Source organism: Bipolaris maydis (genome assembly GCF_028858645.1).
Source record: "Bipolaris maydis strain C4 unplaced genomic scaffold PSV08scaffold_11, whole genome shotgun sequence".
NCBI classification, from domain to species: Eukaryota; Fungi; Ascomycota; class Dothideomycetes; order Pleosporales; family Pleosporaceae; genus Bipolaris; species Bipolaris maydis.
Genome location: NW_027093867.1, coordinates 1,246,583 through 1,272,870, shown reverse-complemented (window position 1 = coordinate 1,272,870; position 26,288 = coordinate 1,246,583). Strand labels below are relative to the sequence as shown.

Sequence of the window (26,288 nt, the reverse complement as noted above, 5' to 3'; positions counted from 1 at the left end):
CAGGCTGAATATAGAGCAGTAATGAAATGCCATGACCAGATGTCATTGTGGCGTGATATCCAGCCCGCAAAATACCAATCTTGTTTTCCCTTGGAACAACAACATCTCCACACTTGGCCTGCCTAGAACTATGCTCGTGCATTGTTCTATTTTTTCCCCTCGAGTAAATACGCATATGTGCCTAGAGGGCGTTTGTGAACTTCATATCCGCTTACAAAGTCCGCGTCGTCTAGACTGGGTCGCCTCGCCTCCTCGGAGGATATTGCAGCTCGTCCCACTTTTCGCCTTACCCGATACGCCGCACAACCGCCCCCAATTCTTACTCTCGTGCATGCAGACTGAATGGCGGGTTCAACGCTTATACCGATGTTACTGATCCGCGGAACATTTCACGCATGAACGCGGTCGGGCTTTGTTTCAATCAGGCCGGCATTTCAACCGATGCTGCTGTGCCATGTTTGCATTTGGAATAATCATGCCCGTTAAAAGAGAAGAAGTAAAAAAACGTTCTCTTCCCCGGCTTTACCTATTACCACGTTTTTCCAGTCCTAACATTATTGTGCATACCTTGTGCAAAATGTACAAGGCTCTAATCCAAGAAATCCAATGTGTGATATGGGGGCCGGAAAACCTGGCAAGGCTAAAATAATCTCCCCCCCCCCCCTCCCCCCTAGTCCAATGCAATGCTAAAAAAAACCTTTGGTTCTGGGTTTATTGCCGAACCAGTAAACAAAGAAATGGAGGGGGATATGCGAACAAAGGAACGCTAGCGGCAGTGCGGAATAGACTCGAGGGAGACTAGGCTGTATGCAGCTTTTTTGTGCTGGTTTGCTGGAGTGTTGGGGGAGAGGGAGTGGGTGGTCAGCAGTTGGTTGTGGCGGTGTACATGGTGGGTATGGTGCGCGTGCGCGTGTGGTGCGGTATGATGAGAGGAGAGAGAGAGAGAGAGAGAAAGAGAGGGATTTTTGAGGGACTGGGGGTGGAGGGAGGGGACGCAGTGAAGTCTGTGACTTTTTAAGTTGGAGTTTGGCTTACGGGGAGGAGTCAGACGCGTAACCTTTGTGAGTGGGAGAGTTTGCTTATGGTATATGGGGAGTTTTAAAGAGAATTCGTGGTTACATGAATATGATGCGACATGGTATTGCGGCCCTGCTATCTGTGAAGAGAATAGGGGATTATGTTCCAGATGTAAAGAATGTACAAGTGGGTATCTTGGTTTACACAAGTGTTCACAGAGCGAAGAAGATACGAAAACAAAAGGTTGCTTGCAAAATTCTCAAAGTTCAGCGAGGGGGTCCTGAGATCGCTGTATATTACGGAGACATCGGTCGCTGTGCATCCTCTCCAGTCCTTGCCCAGCGATCCAGCTCTTCTTGTGTGGGCTGCGACACTGCTGTGCTTTCGCTTTGGATTGTAGTGTCACTCAGCCCTCTCGAATGCGATGGTCGCCGTTCGACAGCTGACTGCTCAGCAGAGCCATGATCTTCGTCTGGTCCCACCGTTTTAGCACCTGCTTCCTCCTCAACAGTATTTGGTGAATAAGGCTCCACCGCCGCGTCATCAACATCCGATCCATTCCTAGGACTGGCCATTCGATCGTTCGCCAACACTGCATCAATGTTGGTACCAAGTGAACTATCACTCGGGCTACAACTATGTGGAGGTCTTTGTGTCGGCTTCGATTCATCCGCAGAAGTCTCGTATCTAATGCTTTCTCCAGGAAGTTCAGCAATAATAGGCGTTTGCGGTGTGCTCATGCCTGGAGAGCGGCGATCTCGTATTGCCCCTTGCCGTCTTGCCTCGGCAGAAGCAAAATAATCGACACCGTCATGGCCTTCAGGTGGAGGACTGTAAAGCTCGGAGGGGGGGCTTTCTGGTGACATCTCGGAAATTGGGGGTATCGACTTGTGATCTGGACCGTAGTAACCTAGCGACGAGCCTCTTGGTGATTGCGGACCTTCAGATCCGGTAAGCTCTGAAACGCGTCGGTACTTGACCTCCGTGCCGGCATGGATTGTGTCTATCTCCAAGGGTCTTTCACTTTCAAGTCCATGTTTCTTTAGATCACGGCGTTTCCTCCACCAAATGAATACACCAACAGCAGCGAGAGCGAAAACTATAACAATTCCCACAACAATTCCCGCAATTGCGCCAGTGGGTAGCTCCCCTCCAGAATCCTTTTTTGCGAGAGAAGGTAGTCCAGTGTATGACTCGTTGAATATGGTGACAAGTCTCTGGGTAGGCATAGGGTCAGCAAATACTGCTGGTGCGACTGTAAAATTGGTCCTTTCGTAGTCGACGATAATGTATGCTTCTTGCAAAAATGTGCGACCCAGCACAAATTTACCGTTCTCAGATCTTTTGATCGGAAAGTACGGCGTGCTGTCGTTGGAAACGGGTAGAGGAAAGCTTGCCTGTTGGTCGAACGCTGCATATGGTAAGACGATGGAAGTGAAGATGTCGCTGTCAGAAGGGCTTGACCCAATTTTGAAGGAAACGGTAGCATTCTCGCGCTGGTTGGCCTGGTGAGAAGTAGAGTTGACAAGAAACAACCGACTGTCTTCATCGAACTCCAGACGAAATTTTGATACAAACTCGTCGCAAACATCATCCGGTAAGATGAGATAAGGCAGTGTCGAATCTATTGTAGCAGAGAATCCTCCACTAGGTGTCAATCTCACTGTATTTGTCTCAACATCTGGATCCATTTCATAAAGAATAGACTGTACTCCAACAACAAGCGCGTTGTTCTTGTCATTCGGCATGCGTATGGAGGTACCTTTCGGTTTGAATCGTGACTCATCGTACCCGCCTAAGACCAGGCTTCCTGGGACTCCGTTGTTGTTGTTTCCTATACTATTTTAGCCCATCTCGACCCGTCAGTCATCAAGCCGCATATGATGTATAGTCAAAATAAACGCAAAGCAATATCCCATTGTCATGGAATATGGAAGAATGGATAACTCACGATAGTATGCACCGGCGGTGTATCCATATGAACGACTTGCGATCTCATTTGCAGCCTCGAAATTGTCCAGGAAATTTGGTTTGTCTCCACCAGGCGGGCCAACGGCTCCCACAGCGAGTCCAAAAGAGCCCATGAAGAAATCCTTTACCAAGCTCCTGACAACATACTGTTCGGCTAGTATGAGGCTTTTTGGAGAGCTTGCCCCCAGACCCACGTTATCAACTCCCCATACACCATTCAAGTCGCTCTGATCAATTCTATATGAGTCACTCCACCAATCCGGCTGAGGTACGTTGTAAATATCGGAGTCTTGCCACTGCGCCGAGTCCTGTAGCCCGAGAGGCTGCTTTCCGTCGTAAAGCTCAAGCCCACGCTTCTTAGCGCAGTCATCGTCATCGCACCATTCAGTTCGTCCAGGAACCAGGACGACTGGAGATGAAGTAGAAATGAGAACCCTGAAGTTCTGGCCTCTCCCGGAGCCATCATCTCCAATATTCAGAAGGAATGTTGACCATTTCCCGTCGATGCCGTCGAATACTCCACTATCACTTAGAACGTATGGGGCTGGTGGTAGTGGAAGCGGCTCGTCGCGTTTTTGGAAGTGCATTGCTGAGTGTCGCATTGTAATATCATATCCAGAGTGGGTATATGGAATGGATAACGAAGGCTCTCAATCAAGAAAAGGCGGCGTGGGCAAGGCATGCCAACAAAGTGTCAGTCGTCTGACCCAGCCATGAAAAGCCTCATAGACGGCTTAATGGCTGGCAATGACATCGGAAGCTGCTGGTTGACGGTTATGAGCCCTCAATAGGGATTAGTATCTGATTCCAAATGACCGCTGCTTGGGGCGGTTAATCATGGATTCGTCTGGCTGTTGCAAGCACATCAAGCCAGTCTGCTTCTGCAGCCAGGCTGGTGTCTGTGCTCGACGCGGGGTTGAGGTACAGCACCCAAAGGACATGATGTGCTTGCCTAGCGCATTTGAAGACATCAAAATAACACTCGACGTGGCGGCGCCGAACAAAGGGTATGGGTTGGGTGGCAACTAATTACAGGGTTCTCATTGGGGGAGAAGCAACAACGAAGAAATGGTGAGCCTAGAAGCAGGCTGGTGTGGGCCAGGGCTATGGGAGGCAACATGTTGAGATGGCTGGGCAGGCAGATCTTGAGCGAGGGATGTGAGTAAGTAGGTGTGTGTGAGGCGTGCAGGAGGCGTTGAAGATTGACTGGACGAGCATGTTCAAGCCGTGCTAGCTTCCTTCACAGCGGCAGCTAAGGCCGCAATCGCGCTAGGTGCCGCCCCACTCTCCCGTGGCGCACGGACCGAGCTTCTTACGTGCATGCACCTCGCCTGACACTGTATGCCTTGCACCATGCCCTCCTCATGACGACTTTGCTGCGGCTATATACTACGGCTTCATCCATCCATCCATCCATCCGAAGCTGGAGCAACAAGCATGCATTATCGTGCTCCTGTCAAGTGCTCCTGGCTAGTGAACCCAAGTAGTATGGCATTAAGCGGAGGCATCAGCCAAGCTGTAAGGGCCGCCCTTGTGTTACCATGTCCTCAGTCATGGCTTCTGCCCCACTGTCAGGCTGGCCCGCACCTCCTTCATCTCAGCCTTCCCTGGCGTCAAGCCGCATTTCTTTTGATGAACAGCTGCAGATCACTATTCTAGTTACGGTCGAGGGCTAACTATATGCGGCTTCAATATAGTCCATGTCAGCGTTCACCGTGGGTTGCATCCATGACTTGGCTCTAGATCCCTCGCAGCAAGTGTCCTGTTTCTTGATGTTTGTCGTGCCTGTGTGTGTAAGATCTGTTCTGGCGTTTAGAAATGGCAGCCACTACTATCGTAATTTTAATCTGCATCCATGGCTGGAGTGGTGGCCTTTGACCGGAGCATGATGATGCTGACAGTGTTCGTGGAATGATTGACCGGTTTACCATCAGTTCAGCGCCGGGCTCTGTACTCTCTTCAGTAGTAGGCCATGAGGGAGACACCCACCTGCCGTTTGGGTATGTTGTTTCCGGTGTTACATTTACGTGTCCTAGTATACAGGCACACGAGCCAAGCTCATGTATTCCCAGCCTCCTTGGCGCAGGCGTAAGCTCTCGGAGTATTCAGGAATTCTGTTAGCTTCGTCATCGTGCTGTACCATCCTTAGCCGTCAATCTTTTTCGTCTCCCACCTTCCAGTTCTGACCCTGTAAAAAGGTACGCCATGCTTTGATTGGTTTAGATTCTTATTTCTCTCCATAGCTGCCTCTTCTGTATTCGATATCCCGTGTTTTTTGAGGCTCCTACACAACGTACTATTTCTCAGCCTTGCACTCGCTTTAGAAGGCTAGAGCTCTGTACCATTTGTAGTTGCGCCCACGATCGTCTTGTCCAAGCAGTTTACGTTAATCTTCTCAAACAAATATCTTAGGCTCCATACGCTAGCCACTCGTTCAGGCAAACCACCAGTCTTTCGCTTCAGGATGCGCAACTACTGGCCACTGTTTCTGGCATTGACCTGTATAGCTGGCGCACAGAATAGCAATACAGTGCCGGATGCTCAGAAACCATCAAAGGCTGTATCGCTATCTACCAACCCTTCCGAAGAAGTGATCCACGCGCAAGATTATGGGCAGACACCGGATACATGCAAGACCACCACCACGGTGTACGATTATGGGCGGCCTTCTACATCTACGATAAGAACCACAGTCACTGCGCCCATGACCTGCCCAAGCCCACGCCCGAGCACATCGATCAGGACTGTAACGACCACCATAACCCCTTCCAGAGGCTACGAAGTCCTTCCCCCGCCTATTACAGTTACCGTCACAAAAACAACAAGTGTGACCAATGGTGGCGGATACGGCCCCCCTGCGAAAACTGTCACAGTTACTTCCGTCAAATCTTGCTCTATTCGCCCTCCTGTAACTATTACAGAGACCAAAAATTCTACAACAACAAAAGTACGTTCCATCATAATCTCGATTTGAGACCCTCACTGACCTGTAAAGACTGAAAAAGAAACTATAACAAAGCCAGGTCTCAATCTAACTGAGGTATTTTGCCGTCAGACAATCTAGGTGATGAATTGCCTAACAAAATATGATAGACTTCGACATACACATTCACAGAATATACTACTGGTCCAACTATAACGGTGAATAAGACTTTGACGGAGCTGACAACCACTGTGAGTTTGCATGTCCCTTTCCAAAGATATCAACTAACGCAAATAGACACTCATTTCGACCTTCGTTTCAGTATGTGCTTCACAACTCATCCTATTGACATATGCTATCCAATCTTTTATCCATGGTCTATACTTATCAGCTCCTATTTTGCAATGAAGTTCTGGTTCATTTATTGCATGTTGAACTGCCGTTTCTTGAAACGGGCTGATAATTTTATAGCTCCTTCCAACGACTGAAATTAGCTACACACCAACGACTGAGTATACAACTATACCAATAACAACGACTGATGTTGGTACCACAACTGAAACACTTGTTTCCACAACCACGAGCATTTCAACATCTATATACACCTCTGTAAGCTGACTTGGCCAGCTCTCACCAACCTCTGATGAAGCTAATTTATTTTGCCCCTCTAGCTCACCACCTTCTCCATAACTCTCTTTGACACAGTAACCATAACATGTGAGTTTTCGTCTCTAAATATTTCCTATCTTGTGTTTCATTGAGAGCTGCATCTGCACCGTCACAAGCATCAGGAGGTGGCTAAGTGACTCAATGACGTACAATAAACCGCTCGTTGCTTTTTTCGAGATCGCCTTCGGAGAATTAACAATAAACAGTACCTGGAACGACTTCTATCAGCACTACAACGGTAGTCTCGCAAACAACCGCAACACTCACACTGACTGAGCTGATTTCTGTAATTGAAACAATACCAGGGCCAACTGTATCAGTACCAGGCCCTACACAGACCTCAGTTCAAACCATTTCCGTGCCTGGATCGACTGAGACTGTTATCAGCATTAAACCAACTACAACGACAGAAACCACTGGTACGACGGAGACTTCCTGGACCACCAGTATATCCACATCTATTTCAACGTTGACTACAACTGAATTTGTTCCCACAACGATATCTCGTGAGTACTTCGGCCTGAAAAGAAAATTCGAAGAAACCTAACAGAACGCAGTTCCAGGTACAACTAGCATAAGTACTCAAACTATCGTCTCTGAGATCTTGGTTACATCCACATTCACTGTGGAGATCCCAGGACCGACCCAAGAAGTTACCGTACCAGGTCCAACTCAAGAGATAACAGTTCCAGGTCCAACTGAGACAGTCGTAGAGACTTTGACAGAAGTTTCAACTCAGCTTAGCACCTTGACATTGCCACCCCAAGTTGTTGTTACTACGATAACGCTTCCCGGCATCACGTCTACGGTAACGACTCAACTCCCTCCAACCACTACAATTTCCAGGACTGTCTCAACTCTAACACTGCCACCAACTACTGTGACTTCCGTGTCAGTCTCGCCGCCCACAACCATCACAGATACATACACACAACCGGGTCAGATTACTACATCTACCCTTACGCTTCCAGGGAGCCTCTCGACCGTCACTACACAACTTCCTGGGACTACACAGCTTTCCACTATCACTTTACCTGGGAAAGTCGTGACGTCTACTGTTCAGCTACCTGGAGCTACTTCAATTGTAACCACGCAATTGCCTGCGAGTACTGCTGTCTCCACACTTACCCTGCCACCTGAAGTTATTACATCAGTCACCCAACTCCCCGGAGGAACTTCGGTGGTTACTACGCAATTACCACCAAGCACGATCATCTCTACCATAACTCAACCAGCTGTAACGTCGACTGTAGTGAGTGAGCTGCCTGGAAGTGTAACCACAAGCACACTACTCTCGACTTTGACTTTGCCGGCCTCTGTAATAACAAGCACTGTATTGCTTCCTGACTCGAGCTTGGTGTCAACTTTGACATTGCCAGCTGAGACTACTGTCTCTACCATCTTGGTCACGCAGTCATTTGTCACTACTCTAACTCAACCAACCACTGTCACCGAGACGCTGACTCCCTCCCTCCCATTAACCTCTTCAGCATCTGTGTCTTGCTCCAGCGCATGCCAAATCGACGTGACGGCGCAGCGACTGGGCTACCCGGGAACTGTTGTCGTTTCGACTACATCGCTGCCTGTTGTGACCCTCGACATCTACACCAACGCCGCTGGAGAAGACGTAAGCTCTACACTCTATACAAACGAGCTCCCACCGCCAAGTCAGACCATAACCTGGGACTACTCTGGCGTACCTTTGACATGGCCAACCGTATACGCTGCTTATGCAACGTTTAGCCGCATCGAAGTCGAACCAATCGGATCAGCATGCGTGAGCGAGACATCAACTCTAGCACTACCAGTGCCTACAGTCTGGCCGCCTCTCATCGTTGTAGAAAGCGAGATCCCAGAGCCAAAATCCTCAGTACCGCCTACAGTAGTCAACTACCTGAACACTCTCTCCACCGTCATCCAACAGCTCGGCCAGCCCATCGGATCCAGTGCTTGCGACCCCATTGTAGGGACCACCGCGGATCCAGAGACTTCAACACGCGGCTCTACCACGTATCTGTCCCGCGTCCCCGCTGCAACAACTATAATCCGGCGTCTACCAATAGCCGAAAGCGCCGTGGTGACGGAGACATCTGCAGCTCCAGCTAGCACAACCGCTGCACCGGCATCTACTGCATCTCCTACCAGCCCACCATCACCACCACCTCCTCCACCATCCAGTTCACGTACGCCTCTCACATCTCCATCTCCATCTCCCGCACCACCCCACACTTCCACCACAACCCCCAGTCCCGCTCCTCCACCAACTCCAACTACCTTCCCCCCATCACTCAGCATCGCTGACTCCTCACTTCAAGGTCCCCCTCCACCCCCCTCGTCCGCAAAATCAACAAGCCTACTCACCCCCGAAGAAGAACCTCGTCCTTCCTCGATCCCACCCGTCATTATTTCCACCCCGCCTTCCACACGCTCAAGTACCACGACGACGTCTACCGAAGACGGTCCCTCGTTTTCCGCACAGTCTTCTGGTTTGCTGCCTGAGTTCACGGGTGGTGCTGCGGTGCCGACGGGTAAGATTGCGGGGTTGTTGATTGGAGCGGCGGGGGTGGGGTTGGGGTTGTTTTGAGTTGGAGTTCAGTGCAGTAGTGCAGTAAACATGTTTTTTTTCCTTTTGGTTTGAAGGGTTTGGTGGAGTAATGTTGAAGGAAGGATGGATACACATGGTTATTATATGTGAAGTGTAATGGTGGGTAGGAATATGTAGGAACTTAATGAATACATGCGACTTTGGTGAATGCGGAAAGGCTAGTGCGTTGAAGTGAGGTGGTGTCTTGGGTGCCTTTGGGAGATGATGGAGAGTAGATGTGTGAGGCAAAGTTCATTGATAATGAGTGGCCAGAATGATGGGGAGTAGGGAGTTTGCCATTGGTCTTATTGGAGATGCGATCATGGAGCGAACAGGGCGTCACTTCGGGAAATGATTTCACAAGCAGGTGATACATACATACATCACGTGGGAAAACCGAAAACAAAGGTATGCAAAAGTTAATTGGTGGAGCATATGCATGGTTATTCATATTTCGTGTACAGAATATATGTTGAGTTTGAGAATCGAGTGTTCTATCCATTGACGCTTAACTCAACAGTTCCTTGATGTCTTCTATACGCTGCACGCGCTTCTCCTCATCAGACATCATGCCCAGCGAACTCGCACTGTAAAGAATGTTAGCTTTCCACAAAGACAAAACTTGACAACATGGAGGCAGCACATGAAAATCGAAGAGATTTAGCGACAACTTACATGAACTTTTTCCTCTCCTGAATCCTCAACATCTTTTCCTCGATACTTCCCTCGACACAAAATCTTACAACTTTCACTTCCCGCTCCTGTCCCATGCGATGAACACGATCGATTGCTTGAGCCTCGACTGCAAAGCTCCACCATGGATCCATCATAAATACCTTACTTGCACAAGTGAGATTCAGGCCTACACCGCCTGCACGAAGACTCAACAGCAATACATACGGCTTCGGAGATGTGGTGAACTCTGCAAGAATTTGCGCGCGAGCCTTCTGGGTGATGGAGCCATCAAAACGCAGAAAAGGTATATGGTCGCGTGCCAAGGCAGGCTCTATAAGATCGAGGAAAGATGTGAATTGGGAAAAAACTACTGTTTTGGCGTTCTTTTCTTCTTTGCGGGTTCTCTTGAGGTGACCTATAAGCGCCTGTGTTTTGGCGGAGCCTGTGAGGCCAACACGGCGGAGGCTGATGCGTGGTGCCGCTTGTGTGGACGTTAGTTGTGGTGCATCTGTAGGGCGAAAAGCATGATTGGGCTCGTTGTCTTCGGCGATGTGATCATGCCGAATTACTTCAAAAACGTCTCGCGCGTTGATAGGCTCGCGGCAGTTGAAACACCGCGGTATTTCGTTTTTGTCGCGCTGGTGGGCAATATAGTTGAGCAGACACTCTTTGCACGCAGAGTGCCAGCACCCTGTGACAGCTTGCTCGTTCATAGGCTCTTCACAGCAAATGGGACATTCGGCCTCGTTTTCATCTTGTATCTGCTTTAAGACGTTTGCGCCAAATCTGCTAACGTCTTGGTCACCTTCAGCCTCGAAGCGCTCAATAAGATTGGAGAGATCCATGTCGTCTGCTAAACCATTTGCAAGGTCAGAGGCTAATGAAGCATCCTCCTCATCAGCGACAATGTTGGCTTTGCGAGTGAGGACCGGGTGGCAGCACGACTGCCGTAGCCGGAGAATCTGAGCGAAGATGGTGGTATACGACTTCATTAATGTCCCAGCCTCTGCATTGGCACTGAATACACTCTTCGCGCGCATGTATATATGATCGTACACATCTCGCTCATCTTGAGACAGCACAATCTTCTCAACTTCGATTGTCCGCGGTGGTAATGGTACCAGAGCTTTGCCATCCGGTGTCTTCATGTCTTTGGTGCGACGAAGTACCAGCGGCTCAAGCACTGTTTGTACAACATTTAGGGCACGCACAAAATCGCCAGACTCGAATGGAACAGTAATGAATGTTTTCCAGAATGAGAAATTCGCCCACGGTTCAACCTTTAGGAAACGCACCAGGCTAAAGAGATCTTCGAGGCGGTTGACAATTGGAGTTCCTGTCAGTACCCAACGATGTTTTGCGCTGAGCTCATAACAAGCCTTTGCCGTCTTCGACTGCCTGTTCTTAATATAATGTGCTTCATCGAGAATAACCCTAAAGTATTCCAGTGAGAAGATACCGCCGTGTGACCCCCGATTCCCATCTTGTGCGAGGACTTGATTGTATTCGGAAAGCACAGTACCGTAGCTGGTGATTATGACGTTCGGTGCATTGGCGGCGTTTGAGGCGCAGCAAAGCTTTTGCAAATTGACTGCCTTTTCGGACCCATAGTACACCATTGCTTTTAAAGTACCCTCCTTAGATGCCTTCTCGGCTTCACTATGCCATTGCGCCAGTAGAGACATTGGCGCGATGACGAGTGTGGTATATGGAGCAGGTTCAGCGGCAGCACTGGCCTTGAGAAGTTTTGGCAGAGATCTTGGAGTAGCCAGCGTCTCAGCATTATTAACCTCCGTTCTGTGCGTGTGGATCAGACTGAGCATCTCGATAGTCTTGCCCAGACCCATCTCATCAGCAAGGACACCACCCAAGCAATTCTGCTCTTGCTTTGGAAACTCCAGTGACAGCTCGCCCGAGTAGGGGTTAACATAGAACATGGCTTGATCTGCAACAGCCGGTACGGGCTGATTGTCTGCATCCTGAGTTGGCCATTGGTACTCTTCCCATAGCGGGTGCATTGACGTTTCTCTGTCTTCTATTGATTCGTCCTTCTCCTTGCTAACCATCCAAAACAAGGCTTGCTTTTGATATTTTCGCAGATCCAAACGGAAAGTGCTGGCTGGGTCCATGGTTGGTGTATTGAAGTCAAAAGATTGCGCCTTCCTGTACAGGGAGTCCAATTGGCTCTGCTCAAGTTCCTCTCCTTCCTCGACTTCGTCTGGTGGTGGTGAAGACGTAGGATCTGCAGGAGCCGAAGGTGTTGCTGGTGTACTGGTTTTTGGTTTGGGCTTGTCACCCTTCTTTTCATCACCCTCTGCTGCCTGTAGCAGTCCTTGGCGCCGGTGCTTCGCAGTCGTCTCATTTTCGTGTGTAGGATGGAGATTGATAGCCTCAAACAGCTTAACGAGGCCGACCTGCCGTAATCGAAGATCTCGTTCCTCGGAGGATTCCTTTTCTTCGAATAGGTTGATCTCTCGATTGTTATCAGGCTTCATAAACTTCTGGCTTTCAAATGCCCCTCGCAAGAAATAACCTCGCAGTTGCAGATAGATAGTGTCTCCTGTCCGCAGCTTATCCGGAGTATATACAACGGAGCCTTCAAACGAACACAAATTCTGGTCTACTAGAACAGACACCCACGATGCTGTATCTTGATCCAACCTTCCAACCTCTTCTCCTTTTTCGTTTATGAATCGCACCACAATATCTGGCCTTTTAAGTTGAATGACCTTCTTAGCCTTGTTCAATTTAGGCTGCGGCTTCACACGTTCAATGCGCACCTTCTCATTGTGCTTGAGAAGACCACTCCCGCTCTTAGTCGCCCATGCAGCGGCGCCAAACGATCCAATGTACCGTTTGCTAGGCATATTGCGTACCACCTTGGGCGTGGAAGAACCTGATGGGGGTGTGGGGGCATTCGAAACGTCGGATTCGGTGCGCTTGAGCGAACTCGCTATTGTCATCTGGACAGGTTGTGGACGAGACTGGAGGGTTGGTGCCGGGGACCTTGAGGGCATTGTGTTCCAAGAGCCATCCAAATATAAATTGATGGCTTCCACATGTTAGAACAGGCTCTAATGTCTTCCGAGTACATGCATACCTCGCTCCACATTATTTGCGCTGATGTCCTTCAACTTCTGCAGCGTGGAGATTGAAAGCTCTCCGACAATAGCCTGAAGAGTTTCGACATCAAAGCCGTCAAAATCTGGCTGCGCTCCATTACTGATCTCCTCGATTGGTGCCGATTCGCTGTCCCGAGGCTGTGGTGGTGGTGGCGGCGGTGACGGCGACGACGATGGAGGGAGGTCCGCGGGTTTTGAGCGGACTTGTACTGGCGAGGAATCTTCTGTAAAGAAACGGCGCTTTTTGGGGGGTCGCTCGTCTGGGTGTGGAGATTGCATGGTGTTGGTGACGGTTGCTGGTCGCTGGTACTTTTGCCGCTTTGGAAGTGGTTAGACGCGTCGACGCGCTTTCACGAGCCCACATGGCCTAACGTGCGGGTGATCGACATTATAGCGTCATACATACTAACCAGTCGCCTTCGACTCTTTGTGCCTTACCCCGAAACGATTCATACTACTCTGTGTTTTTTTGGACTTCTTTCCTACCTATATCACAGGTATCTTCCCATTGTTGTCGTTTTTTGTATTGTGCAATGGCCGTTCGCATTGTACTACTATAATTTTGATTGCTGTAAAAAAAGTTTCAATGCTACCACCAAGACTCCGCGCAGGGCCCTTCCGGCGCATGCAAGGCTTCTTAGGGCCCAAGCGCAGGCTTCTCCATGCTTCTTCGCGTCTTAATAGTGCAGCGAAACCTTCAGAAGATGAAGTTGTAAGGGCCCGCGCATACTGCGCAAATTTAGTCAGGTGACTACATCTTTTCCACTCACAGCCAGCCTCTCGTTAACCACCTGCAGAACGTATGACACACCCTCACATATTTTGCAAACTTTCATACCACAATCATCCCGCGATGCTTATCTTGCCATCCGTGCCTTCAATGTCGACGTTGCCCGCGTCGCCGATACGACCAGTACCCCCACTATCGGCATGATGCGCATGCAATTTTGGCGGGATACTATCACTAAAGCACTGGCTGGAGCACCTCCAAAAGAGCCAGTAGCCATTCTATTGGCACAAGCGGCAGAAGATTTGCATGAGCGATCTGATGGGAAAGCACGGTTGAGCAAGAACTGGTTCCATCGCATCATCAACACACGAGAACAGTATCTCGGGAATCCACCATATCCAACCCTGAGCGCATTGGAGAGCTATGCTGAGAACACATACTCGACTATGCTATACCTGACCCTTTCTGCACTGCCGCAAGCATCTCTAACAACCGACCACATTGCATCACACATTGGAAAGGCAATGGGCATCGCGGCAGTGTTACGAGGCATTCCTTTCATCGCATTCCCACAACAACAGGCACTCGGTACTAGCAACTCCATTACAGGCCAATCAGGACCAACCCAAGGCGCTGTTCTCCTCCCGCTTGATGTCATGGCTGAAGCCTCCGTTCGCGAGGAAGATGTATTCCGACAAGGCGGTTCCGCCCCTGGTCTCCGTGACGCCGTCTTCACGGTGGCCACACGTGCAAATGACCATCTCATCACAGCTCGAGAAATGCTTAATAAGTTGCGATCCGAAGGGACCCTTGGTCATGACTTTGAGCACCAGCACGAGGAGGACCATGAATATAGTGTGCAGCAGATGAACACTGGACAGGAGGCGCAACTGGCAGAAGTAGAAAAAGCGTTTGGGGTTTTCATGCCCAGTGTTGCAACGCAGGCATGGCTGGATAAGTTGCAAGGAGTTGATTTTGACATCTTCGACCCAGCGTTGAGGAACGTGGACTGGAAACTGCCGATGAAGGCTTACTGGGCGTACACTCGACGGAAGTTATGATGCTTAGGACAATGAAAGAAGCGCAAAGGCAAGCCAACATGTTGCGACAGTGTATTTGTATGTGTGGATATGTTGTGGTGGTCTTGAATGATAACACAATCACACAAAAATTATCGACCCGAGATTCCTAAGCAAATTTGAGCTATGAAAATCTAGCATTCAAGCCGACAATCAATATCATCTGTTCGTGTCAATGTATGTCGGCGTATCGATAAGTTCTCGGTCGAACACTTGGCAAGCCAGTCCGCATTTAGCCTAGTACCCCACTGTCGCATTTTGCAATCCCACAGCGAACAACGACCGGCGCGCCTCACGACAGCTCCCCTCCTCCACCCCTCCAAACACCTCAAAAGAAGACGCAGGATACCCATCTCTTTGCGCTCACCCCCCAAAATCCCATCAAGATGTCTACCACCGTACGTACAACCGCTTTGCTGTCCTCCGGCGCGAGAGCACCAGACAACTTCTCCGGAGTCTGAGTGTGGCCTTTCTCGCGCACGTGTGTCCCAGAACAGTAGGCTAAGTACGCATTGAATATAGAAGCGCAGCGCCGCCGCCAAGAAGAACCAGAAGGTGACGAAGAAGTTCATCATCAACTGCTCGCAGCCCGTCAACGACAAGATCTTCGACATCCAGGCTTTCGAGAAGTTCCTCAACGACCGCATCAAGGTCGAGGGCCGCACCGGTAACCTCGGTGATACCATCCAGATCAGCCAGCAGGGCGAGGGAAAGATTGAGGTCATTGCTCACCAGGAGTTTTCTGGTCGCTACCTCAAGTACCTGTACGTTCTTTTGTTCTTCTCGGCTTATACATCCATATGTGGGGAAATTTCGAATTGGAAACTGACATGATGGCAACAATAGTACCAAGAAGTTCCTCAAGAAGCAGCAGCTCCGTGACTGGCTCCGTGTTGTTTCCACCTCCAAGGGTGTCTACGAGCTCCGCTTCTTCAACGTTGTCAACGACGAGGCCGACGAGGATGACGAGTAAATGTACATTTCCACTTAGAGATACCACCACGGCTTGCATTATATGGAGTCTAGTGTTTGGAAAATAAGGGAAGGGTCAAAAACTCAACATGGCACATAGCACGATCGAATGAATTGATGCATCTGCCAAAACGATGAATCTTTGTGCTTACTGTCAATTAGCCCATATGTGATGATGTTTTGCCACTTTTTTTGTCTCGAAGATTGCGCGATTGACCCTAAGGGCGAATACATTGTTTCCATGCAAAGAGTAGGTAGGGTAGGGGGTGGATCCTAGCGCTAAGAAGAGAAAAAAAAAAAGAAGGAAAAAATAATCAAAAAGGGATAATGTTGTGAAAAACAGTGTGAACATCCAGCGCCTACTAGTGCAACGCTCAGAGCGGGACCCCCCTTGCATTTTTGTACTCCACATGATGCTCAACGGTAGCACGCACGATCTTCCGCGGCAGAGCTAACAAGCAAGGCAGGAGAAACGAGCGGAAGGAGAGAAGAGAAAAAAAAACCAAGATGCAACGTGCGTCACGAGCTAAGACCCCATGGATTGGCAACAAGGTTTTTTCCAAGAAAGAGAAGAAAGCTTGCATGAAGGATTGTTCCATTCTTCCTTGCATGTGGGGAAAAGGCTCACCGTCTCAGCTCAGCGGGTCTGTAGGTTGTGTGTAATGTCGTTCTGGGTTGCTTTTTTGAACATACTTATGACAAACAGGTGGGTGGTGATGGTGGAGTGAGGTGATGTGAAACACGTCCCTTGATTCTTGTACTCGAATGATTTTTTTCCGCAACTGACCAATGATTGCGCGAGCAGAAGCTTGACATACGTCTTGTTATACATGTTAGTCGTCGTAAGAGGCCCGCAATTTACACATTATGGTGAAGGGGAAAAAGAGTGGAAATTCTGCATCTCGAGAGAAAAGAGAAACTATTCGCCCACCGGTAAAGCAACGTTGCTGCAATGAGCGGTATAAGGGCTGCTTTGCTGGCCTATTTGTTGTTCAAAGAAAGCTTGTGGCTGAAACAGTACAGTGGGCAGGAAGAATGGGTTGCCGCACGCTTTTTTTTTCCTGCACGGTAGATCGCCGGCAACGATCTTGGTGCTACTACTTGGTTGCGGGCACTAGTGACTTGTTCCGGACATGTTAGTGTGTAGACAGTGATTTGTTCGCATGGTAAAGATCCACATGTCACAGGGCGTCAAAATGCAAAAGTACATCGAGACAACGCACTTTGAGTGCCACGCGTCATGTTGGCATACCCACCTTGAATTATCTCATGATGTGTTTGGGTTAGGAGAACGGAGGCCCGCAGGGTCGATTTTGTGCTGTTGGGATGCTGTAACTTTCACCGGATGTGCGACCGATGAAATTCACAAGTTCTCGAATACTCATCAAGGCGTGCAGCCATATGCTTACTACTAGTAATACTACTAGACTGCCGGTGAAGATCCCCGACCTGAGGAGCGCCACAGGGGTTATTCGCCATGTGATTGGCATAAATTGGGATGTGCCACAATGGGATGGTTCGAGAAGGTTATTTCTAGTCGGCCCGTCGCGGGTCATGGACGCAGCGCCCTGAAGCGGCACTTGGGAGCCGCGACGCAGGGTGATGGAAAACGTCCAGCCATGTTCTAGACACGACGAGATACCTGTACATACATTTACAACCTTTGTACAGTGGAGCAGATTGGCGGTGAGACGTGAGCGAGTTTGACCATCATGGTGCCATGGCACGTTTGCGGTGATTTGGATGGCGTAATTATACGATATGATGACTCCCAAGTTGCGTGTCGCGTGGTGAGCAAACCCGTGATGGATATCCGACGGGAACGAGGTACGGTACTCGGAATTCGCCTCGGAACAGGTGAGGGAACCATATGTGGGACCCACGGGCTCCAGTGGTCGGGACCGACCAGGGGCATGCAGCGCATGCTGATGAATTTCCCGATCTGGTCATGGCGAGCCAGCGACCTTGGTAGATGTACATTGGCAGTACGGAATTACGGACATTGGCAAAGTGCGGTCACCGTTCAAGCGGCAGGGCTACAGATGAATAAGCGCGACGTTGCAAGATTCGCAAGGAATTGCTCCAAAGACGTCTTGCACGCGGCCCACGTGATGGCTGGCGGATTGCTGCGACGCGGAATCAGTTGCGTGATTGGCGCTAGTGCGTGGTCGTGGAGGTTTCCATCGAGTAATGTAGAACAGTCTGGTCTCTCAACAAGTGGGTGCTTTTTTTGACACGAGGCAACCTGAGTCTCAGCCAGCATCGGGCCGGGGCCGCCAAAATGTGTAAAGAGACTGTAAAAGATCTGAGTGGAGTGGGGAGGCCAGTCAGCGGCTGTGGTTGGCCCAGGATGCGAGGGAAAAATTCGCTGTGTTACCTAACGGCGCGTCTTGGCATGGGCACCATGGATGGCCAACACATGTCAGCGACGACGGTGAAGACGATGCACAATTCGCATAGAGCCACCATGGACGCATACAACGTGTCATGTGGGTGCGAGGGACAGTGCAGGTGAGCGTGATGTGCTGAGAGCGGCTGCAGGCTACGGATATGTATGGGAAAGGTGGTAGGCAAGGGCGGTTGCGATGATGCCATGGCCGAGGAGATGCTCAATTGCGCGTCCCCAGATCGCATAGTACAGAGGATTTTTTGGCGACAGGCACAAGACCAGGGTTGCGGGGAAGAGGACATCACATGTGCGTCAGCGAATAATGTCCAGAGGGCGGGCAGCGTGCCGCTGTTTTGGCATGATGAACACCCCAGAGTTTGGCGGGTGGAGACGTCAGTGGTGCTCGTCGACCAGGTTGCTGATGCGTGGTGGGATGGATGGCCGCCGGCGAGCGACATGAGGCTCCCCGACGTCGAGCCACGACGGTGCCGACGGACCATCCGCTGGCAGCGAGCTGCGGCGTAGCCGGGGCCCGAGGTCGCGACATTTCGGCAAGACTGAAGTCGGCGGCAAGATGAGCATAGGGGCTGAGGAGGGCATGTCAGCAGCGTAGGGCGTGTGTGCAATTGATCAATGGGAAATGGGCAGGTTGCCGGGTGTAGAGGTCATCATGGTCACGGGACTCGGCCGGAGTTTGCTCGCCCTCACCCTCGCTTGTTTGTTGACGTCTTTTGGGCCGGCAGGCACGCCAGGCAGGACAGGCAGGCACGCCCGCTGGGTTCACCGGCGATCTCGTGAGCGGCAGGCCGTGCGCGCCTGCCTCCTGACCCAAAAATTACACTCAGATGCAGGCATGTGCTTGCCGCAAGCGTCTAGCCCGAGTACGAGAAAAATCCCTGCTCGTGCCACTACCGATGAAATCATGCACCGCTTCCATGAGGCAGCCCAGTCAGGGAATTTCTCTCATGTAAAACCAGTCACCACCTCTCTTAAATAAGACGTCGTCCTTCCCCAGCCTCCAGTTTGGCCGTTTCCTGATAGCCTGCAATGTTCCTGCCTCAACATCTCATTAACCACCTCAACTCACACAAAGTCAACTCCTAAGCACCTACCTGCTGCACTCCACGCCTTCCGCCTGCATATCGCTTGTCGGCCCACGCCCTTGCCCCCATTGGACAATTCCTTATCTCGCCCACACATCTCCGCAACCCATCTCTGCTATCTTCGCTGCCAGCCGTCCACTCACGTCGCTCACTCGCAGCCCTACCCCGGATTCTCTTGCAAAGAATGCCAGGCCGTCTGCTCAGTACCCTTGCGAGGGTGGCTCCTACACCACTTCCTAAATCGGATTCCACCAAGCCACACGCCGAAGGTCTACTGCCCCCGGTCTATTCTTACGACGCCCCACGTGTCAAGGCAAAGTCAAAGTCAGAGGAATCTCTGGTCATGGACATCTTCAACCGCCACAAGCATGACAAGCATGCCAAAGAAAAGGAAGATGCAAAGAAGACGCCCAAGCTCGAGGCCCAGGGCGCAGCTTCCATGAACATGAGCGTAGAGTCTCCCCCCATCGTCTTCTACAACAGCCCCCAGACATCGACCGGTGCCATTTTCTCTGGCCAGCTCGTCATCAACGTACACGACCCCTTCATCACCGTTGACAAGTTTGAAATGCGCATGCTGGCCATTGTGACCACCAAGAAGCCCGTGGCCCCACATTGCCCAGACTGCACCACTCAGACGACTGAAATCCACAAGTGGGAGTTTCTGACCCATCCCGTCTCGCTGCGTCACGGTCCCCACAACTTTCCCTTCAGTCACCTGCTGCCAGGTCACTTGCCAGCTACCACACATGGCAGCCTGGCTACGGTTGACTACTACCTGTCCGCCGTTGCTATCACCTCATCAGGCAAGATTACTTACAAGCGCAATCTGGACATCAAGCGTGCTATTTTCCCTGGTGCGGAAAAGCATTCTATCCGCATCTTCCCACCAACCAATCTTACAGCTTCCGTCAAACTGCCGCCAGTAATCCACCCTATCGGCGATTTTCCCATTGAAATGCGCCTTTCCGGAATCGTTCAAAACAAGACAGACTCGCAAACACGATGGAGACTGCGCAAACTCAACTGGCGCATTGAAGAGACGCAAAAGTTCATCTCCCCAGCTTGCGCCAAGCACATTTCAAAGGTTGGTGGTGAGGGCAAGGGTGTTCTCCACGAGGATGTCCGTGCCATTGCCAACGAAGAGGTCAAGACGGGTTGGAAGACCGACTTTGAAAAGGGCGAGATCGATGTCGAATTCCAGGCGGCCTGCAACATGGCCATGAAGCCTCTTTGCGATCTAGAAAGCTCAAACGGCATGAGCATCAAGCACAACTTGATCATCGAAATGGTTGTCGCCGAGGAATGGGCGCCACTCAAGAAGCTCAGTCAAGCTACCCCCACCGGCGCTGCCCGTGTTCTCCGTACCCAATTCCACCTGGTCCTTACCGAGCGATCAGGCATGGGTATTGCTTGGGATGAGGAGCAGCCGCCGCTCTACGAAGATGTTCCGGTCAGCCCGCCCACCTACGTCGAAGAATGCGAGTACCCCTTTTCCAATATGAGCTCTCGGTCTGGCAGCTTCAGCCTTGAGCAGTAGTTTTGGAATCCCTTCTCCTTGCGTTATTTATACCCCACTCGCCACGCTCCAGCGGACGATTCACGAATTTCCTTACTTAGCCATTGTCTGATTTTTACTTGCAATCATCACTTTTGGACTACGTAGGATATACCCCCGTTTGCACTTGGTTTTCTAGGCGTTGCTTTCCTTTACGCTCGCCTCTTTCATTTGTTATCATGGCGTTTCGATCCGTTTTGTAGATTGCTCGAGTTGAGCGCGCAGCAAGCTCCTCGAATACTGAGATAGACATTCAGCGATAAAAGTTTCCACTCCATAGGACTCTGTTGTTTACATAGTCCTACTAGTAGTACATAATACAGGAATAAAGTTCCACTTGTTCAAATCCAGAGAGCTACTGGCAGTGCAAAGTGATTTACTTTTGTGATAACGAAGCTTTGCTCTACACAATGTTCAACTTAATTGCAATAGAAACCATGGCGATGCAAAGAACATCATACGACAGACACTACTAGTGCACATGATCTACTACATGGCCTCATTACACTACCACCAACACCAACTCAGCAATATTTCTGCAACAAACACAAATGCAATACCATGCGCAATCAATGTAGTCTTCATCTCACATTTCGCATCTCGCATCTCGCGCCGTACCGCCCATCCCTCCGAGCCGCTTACACCTGCCGAATCCCCGACCCCCATTATCACACCACCTCACCAACCAATTCCCAATCCACATCACGACCACCTCACCCCCATCTCCTCATCCACACCCGCCGCACCCGACCTTACCAACTACAGTACATCCCTACTGACCCGACCATCCACTCGCGCGCCTGCACACGTCTCATTAAGTAGTAGTAATAAGTAGTATTGGTTTTACGTCCTAACGAAGCCTCCCAGGGGGCATAGGGACGGGCGAAGCCTGGGGCTTACAGTGGTTGCGCACTGCCCAGTTACACCTATTCTACGAAACTATATACTAGTTGGGTTCTTCTTCTCCTCCTCGCCCCGCCATTTGGGTGATTCTGAGTGGTGTCGGTGGGGGGGGTACCCTTCTGTTCTGTGCCACTGTTGTGGCTGACACGTCTCATTAAGGTACTACTATGTATTACTTAGTTACATCCCCTAGTAAACCTTACCACCCGCGTGCGCGCGCCAAGTCCGTCCCCCCCCCCCCTCCCCCTTCAACAGAGCCGCAACTCACACACACACCCTTGTCTTACATCCCAAATGAGAAAGTCCATCCCCCCTCCCCCGTTTTTTTTCCTTTTCCCGTTTCCCTTTTCCAGTAACAGAATAATAAGATGCACTAGTCATCAATCTTTAGTCGGATATGTTTATTTTCCGGTTTTCCGCACAGTGCGGAATGGACCTTGGAGTTACAGAACGTGAGCGCGGCGCGCATCGCGGGTTTTTTGCGCCTTGTGTGAGGATTTTTCGGGGGCGGGGAGGGATAAGCGGCCAATGCTAACTGTGGTGCGGAAGTTTGTTTACCCGCTTTTTTTTTTAGTTTGGAGAAGGGAGGCCTGGAATGTTGTGGGGAAAGGATTCTGATGGATGGGGAGGAATGGGGTTGTGTTGCTAGTTTTTTTTCTATTTGCCTTATGGCAGGCGGGTGGGCTGTCTTTGCATGCAAGGGAGGAGAAGCAAATGGGGAAAGTTCGGGGGTGTGGAGGCGGAGAGGGGGTAGGGCGCATGTTTTTGTTGCGGAAATTGTTTGGTAAGAGCGTTGCTGGAATAAGGTAAGTGTACGGGTGGTTGTGGAGCCTGGGACGCTTTCTAGAATCGCCATATGTCAGAGGTAGAGGGCAGGTGTTTGAAGAATTTTTTCTTGAGGCTTGCTTAGTAGGATGGTTAGGGCCCTGGTGGCGCTTTGTTTGATGTGTTGGCGCCAAGGATCGTGAGTTTTTTTGAGCTACGATGCCAAGAAGGGGCGCTGGTGTTGAGTTGGTGGGGACATGTGCGCCGGTAACGGATGAAATGTTTTGTGCATCGTGTTTGTAAGTTGTGCTGCGTATAATTGTTTGGATTGGGGGCTGATGTGGGGTAATTCGTATTGCTGTCAGTAGCTGACTTGGATGGGTTTTTACGTAGGATCTAAGGCATGATTATAGTAGCTAGCTAAAATTAGGGTAGAGGTTGGGTGCTCAACGTTGACGTACTTCTTCTATACTCTTATTATGTTTTCATGTGACAATGCCACCTGTTTTGAAGAACCTCCGCTCTGATTGGCGCGATATCCTTCTCCATGATACTGCGAGGATGAAGCAAGTTGATAACATAGCACTATGCGGCAATTGTTCAAGCAGGACAGTAATGTTTCTCGTCAAAGTTTCATTGCTGGCGAGTGTATGCGTCTCACTTGACATTTCCAACTCCTCCTAGTCTGGTGCTTAAGCCACGGTCTTCCAACGGGCTGCAATTCGGCCAAAGCTAAGTTCTAACAGCACTCACTATACCTAGTGTCTATCTAAGCATCTTGGTGATCTTGAAAATTTAAATGACCCTTGTAGCGGAATTACCGTTAGAAGAGCTAGACCAAGTACAGCATCATAAGTGAACATATGAACTCTCTATTCTGTGTGTCTCTATCTACGGTAATGACTGTGCTACCGGCAGCCTGAGTAGAATCAATTCATCAAGGTACCTGGATAGGAGATCGCGAGCAGCACTGTGAGCTAGTTGTCAAGCTACTTGTAAGTCCTAGTTAGGTGGGTGGGCAACCAAATCACCTGGACTAGCCAGGCCAGCGCTGTCTTGCTACATAAGTAGACTTTGGTATAAGCTGGGGTTAAAATCTTTGTTGCAATTTACACAGCTTGCTATTTGTTAAATTAGAGGGAGCACGACCTGTTGCTGGACTTTGGTTGGATTTTGTAAGTAAGTGTGAGCCTTAAAACTGATACCAAACTCACTCTGCTAAGCTAACCGAACAATGTAGCCGTCTGACCTATTCACAGACTCTGGTCCTAATCAAGCTAGCACATGCTGCATTGAGTTAGATTAGGCTAATTAAATTTCAGCACCACCTGCATGGACTTCGGCCGAGTTGCTCATTAATGTTCAGCTACCTTCACTACAGGATCACAAAATATGTATCTATCCAGCTTGAACTCAATTGATTAGTCAAGATAAGGCCCCGAAGCCATCGTCGTTTAGAGTCTAGTGTTGCGGAGGATAAGAGCCATGTCCTGAATCAGTTGCAGGTATAAAGAGACCAACACTGTTTACTTCAAAATCATGAAATATTGTTGAATAGTACATTTAAAATTGGAGATGACCTCACATCGAGCTTGAGTATTTCTGTCTAGTGTGTAGAAGAATCCTTTATTTCAAGAGGCCGGTCAGTTTCTAAGTACGGTAGACGCATGACCTTAGTCCGTTTCTAAAATATCACCAGCATGACCAACCATGCGTAGGGTAACCGAAATCTCTGTGAGCTACGCTTGCCCGGTCGAATATTCACTCAGGTTCAATGTTTTATCTAGGATATAGGACTTAGTGACCATTCGGTAGAGTTGCCCTTTTCACGTTTGACATGGATGCCGATTTCGTATTTCCCTCATATGATGGATCGTTCATTCATTGAAGGAACAAGATAAATGGCCATCAGTCGACCGCTACATCTTCTTTCTATCGCTCATAAAAACTCCAATGAACAACCACAATAACAACACGACTCGACTCGACTCTGCTCAATCGACTCTCCTCTTCATCTTCAAAATGCGGGGAGACAACTAGCCTTCAGGCGGCCTAGCGCTTAAGCTCCATGTGCATTAAAATTACTCCGCGGAATCGGGTCCCTCAACACCCGACCGTGTTTCTCGGTTCTAGATACTTCCGAGTAGTCCGGCGGCTAAGCCCCGTACGACAAGGTAGCGAACACGGAGTAGGCTAGGCCGGGCGGCTCCGCTTCCAACTATTTCACGATTCACCCTATACCAGGCAATAGCTATGTAGATCTGCCCCGCATTATAGAATAGCTAGAGCATATACAGCATATTTACGATTAGCGATTAGTACACGAGTCCAGCCGGCCGGACGAAACTCGCACAACGTGGTGAGAATAACGAGTAATATATATAGTTCAAGAATAGGCTGGCAAATAGGTTAAGGGTGGGTCTATGTTAGGTTGTGATTTTTTTAGCTGTTTTTTCTAAATACCTGGGGGAACGTAAGTATTCATAGTGGGGCTGTGGAAGGGATGGGGCTAAGTTTAATTAAGTAATTGATTTGGTTTTAATCCAAAGAGAAATTCCTTGGAGCTGGAGTAAGATGAAAGGTGGAGCAGTCTTGGCACTGTAATATTGAGATGTTTTGGGCACAAATAGAGCTATTTTGGATCATTCGAAGTACCTCCGGTTTAAACGGGATATTTGACCTACTATGAATACTTTCGTACCCCCGGGTATAAATACAGGTAGGTTCTTATTAAGAGACTGAAAGCATCTTACTTCCACTTATACCATCTAGTCCAGCTTATTACAAACTAGCTTTCCCAGCGATGCCTTCACTAGTCCAACCTGCTATCCTGTTAGTCTCTGGTGGCTGCCATGTGCCCGCTCATTTTGGCCCTTTGCAAGGTGTTCTCGAAGCATACGGCTACGAGGTCATCAATCCACGCCTAGCCACCAACTCCCTTTACCCTCTTGATGGTAATGCCTTTGAACATGACAAAGCCATGTTAACTGGAATTGTCGAGGCTTTGGCAAGTCAAGGGAAGGAGATTATCGTGCTAATGCACTCTTTCGGCGGCTTCTTAGCCACAGACGCAATGGCTGGTTTAGGTGTTAGGGACCGCGCAGCAGCAGGCCTTAGAGGCGGCGTAAAATGGATGGCGTACATGTGTGCCTTGGTCCCTATCAAGGGAGAGACTGTCGTGGATATACTACAGATTGCGGGGTCAGCGGCTGGCATAAAACCAGCTGAAATCTACTCTGTAAGCTGACGTACCAAATATATAGCATGCTTTTTTATATGCTAATCCTTATCTTCAGACTGAGATTAGTTCCTATCCAAGAGATCCTGCGCAAAGTTTCTACCAGGATCTTCCACCAAAAGCGCAAGAACATTGGGCCAGTCTGATTACTGGGTCCGTGTTTGAATCTTTTTCCCAGAAGACAGTTAACGAGGCGTGGAGGAACATTGACGTTTCATACATGCATACCCTTCAGGACCAAGCTCTGCCACCGGAAACTCAAAAGGCAATGGTCGAACGAATCAAGGGGATGGGCATACCTGTCAAGGAGATTTTTGTTGATTGTTCTCATTCTCCCTTCTTGAGTCGAACACAGGATGTTCTCAAGTGGATCAATGAACTAGCTGGGTTGTCAAAGTGGAACAAGGCATTATTGTAGTTAGGATTAGGATCAACGTAGTTCACAAGCGAGCTGATCACGACCTACTCGCTCGTCAACGTCGACACTTGTCAGATTATGATGTTTGATCAAGGACTGTGATAAATCACTGTGATAGTGATTGATTGAATAAATTGATTACTCCTCCGCTGTAGTACGTATAGGGACCTCT

General features: G+C 49.6%; 7 protein-coding genes across 7 annotated transcripts; 5 read left to right on the top strand and 2 right to left on the bottom strand.

Annotated features, from left to right (window-relative positions):
* Window positions 1-902: 902 nt before the first annotated feature.
* Window positions 903-3,608, bottom strand: PSV08DRAFT_403943 (aspartic peptidase domain-containing protein). Its single transcript, XM_014221862.2, has 2 exons — window positions 2,969-3,608; window positions 903-2,851 (listed from the first exon to the last, which is right to left on the bottom strand). The coding sequence occupies exons 1-2, from the start codon at window positions 3,588-3,590 to the stop codon at window positions 1,314-1,316; spliced, it is 2,160 nt and encodes a 719-aa protein (XP_014077337.1). The 5' UTR covers window positions 3,591-3,608; the 3' UTR covers window positions 903-1,313.
* Window positions 3,609-5,441: 1,833 nt separating this feature from the next.
* On the top strand, window positions 5,442-9,164 carry PSV08DRAFT_364467 (uncharacterized protein; the record flags this gene model as incomplete). Its single annotated transcript, XM_066093066.1, has 8 exons — window positions 5,442-5,935; window positions 5,984-6,028; window positions 6,082-6,162; window positions 6,209-6,232; window positions 6,383-6,520; window positions 6,583-6,628; window positions 6,787-7,086; window positions 7,138-9,164. Exons 1-8 carry the CDS (start codon window positions 5,453-5,455, stop codon window positions 9,162-9,164), a joined length of 3,144 nt encoding a protein of 1,047 aa, XP_065948725.1. The 5' UTR covers window positions 5,442-5,452.
* Window positions 9,165-9,567: 403 nt separating this feature from the next.
* On the bottom strand, window positions 9,568-13,240 carry PSV08DRAFT_403942 (SNF2 family N-terminal domain-containing protein; the record flags this gene model as incomplete). The annotated part of the gene is made up of 3 exons (XM_014221864.1): window positions 9,568-9,751; window positions 9,840-12,891; window positions 12,940-13,240. 3 exons carry the CDS (start codon window positions 13,238-13,240, stop codon window positions 9,673-9,675), a joined length of 3,432 nt encoding a protein of 1,143 aa, XP_014077339.1. The 3' UTR covers window positions 9,568-9,672.
* Window positions 13,241-13,359: 119 nt separating this feature from the next.
* Window positions 13,360-14,885, top strand: PSV08DRAFT_364465 (Squalene/phytoene synthase-domain-containing protein). The gene is made up of 2 exons (XM_014221865.2): window positions 13,360-13,708; window positions 13,759-14,885. The coding sequence occupies exons 1-2, from the start codon at window positions 13,548-13,550 to the stop codon at window positions 14,750-14,752; spliced, it is 1,155 nt and encodes a 384-aa protein (XP_014077340.1). The 5' UTR covers window positions 13,360-13,547; the 3' UTR covers window positions 14,753-14,885.
* A 169-nt stretch (window positions 14,886-15,054) lies between these two features.
* On the top strand, window positions 15,055-15,868 carry PSV08DRAFT_320018 (60S ribosomal protein eL22). Its single transcript, XM_014221866.2, has 3 exons — window positions 15,055-15,168; window positions 15,293-15,534; window positions 15,617-15,868. Exons 1-3 carry the CDS (start codon window positions 15,157-15,159, stop codon window positions 15,741-15,743), a joined length of 381 nt encoding a protein of 126 aa, XP_014077341.1. The 5' UTR covers window positions 15,055-15,156; the 3' UTR covers window positions 15,744-15,868.
* A 3,272-nt stretch (window positions 15,869-19,140) lies between these two features.
* Window positions 19,141-21,135, top strand: PSV08DRAFT_9445 (uncharacterized protein). Its single transcript, XM_014221867.2, has one exon. It carries the CDS (start codon window positions 19,419-19,421, stop codon window positions 20,772-20,774), a length of 1,356 nt encoding a protein of 451 aa, XP_014077342.1. The 5' UTR covers window positions 19,141-19,418; the 3' UTR covers window positions 20,775-21,135.
* A 4,071-nt stretch (window positions 21,136-25,206) lies between these two features.
* On the top strand, window positions 25,207-26,181 carry PSV08DRAFT_403938 (Alpha/Beta hydrolase protein). The gene is made up of 2 exons (XM_014221868.2): window positions 25,207-25,698; window positions 25,757-26,181. Exons 1-2 carry the CDS (start codon window positions 25,264-25,266, stop codon window positions 26,114-26,116), a joined length of 795 nt encoding a protein of 264 aa, XP_014077343.1. The 5' UTR covers window positions 25,207-25,263; the 3' UTR covers window positions 26,117-26,181.
* The last annotated feature ends 107 nt before the right edge of the window (window positions 26,182-26,288 follow it).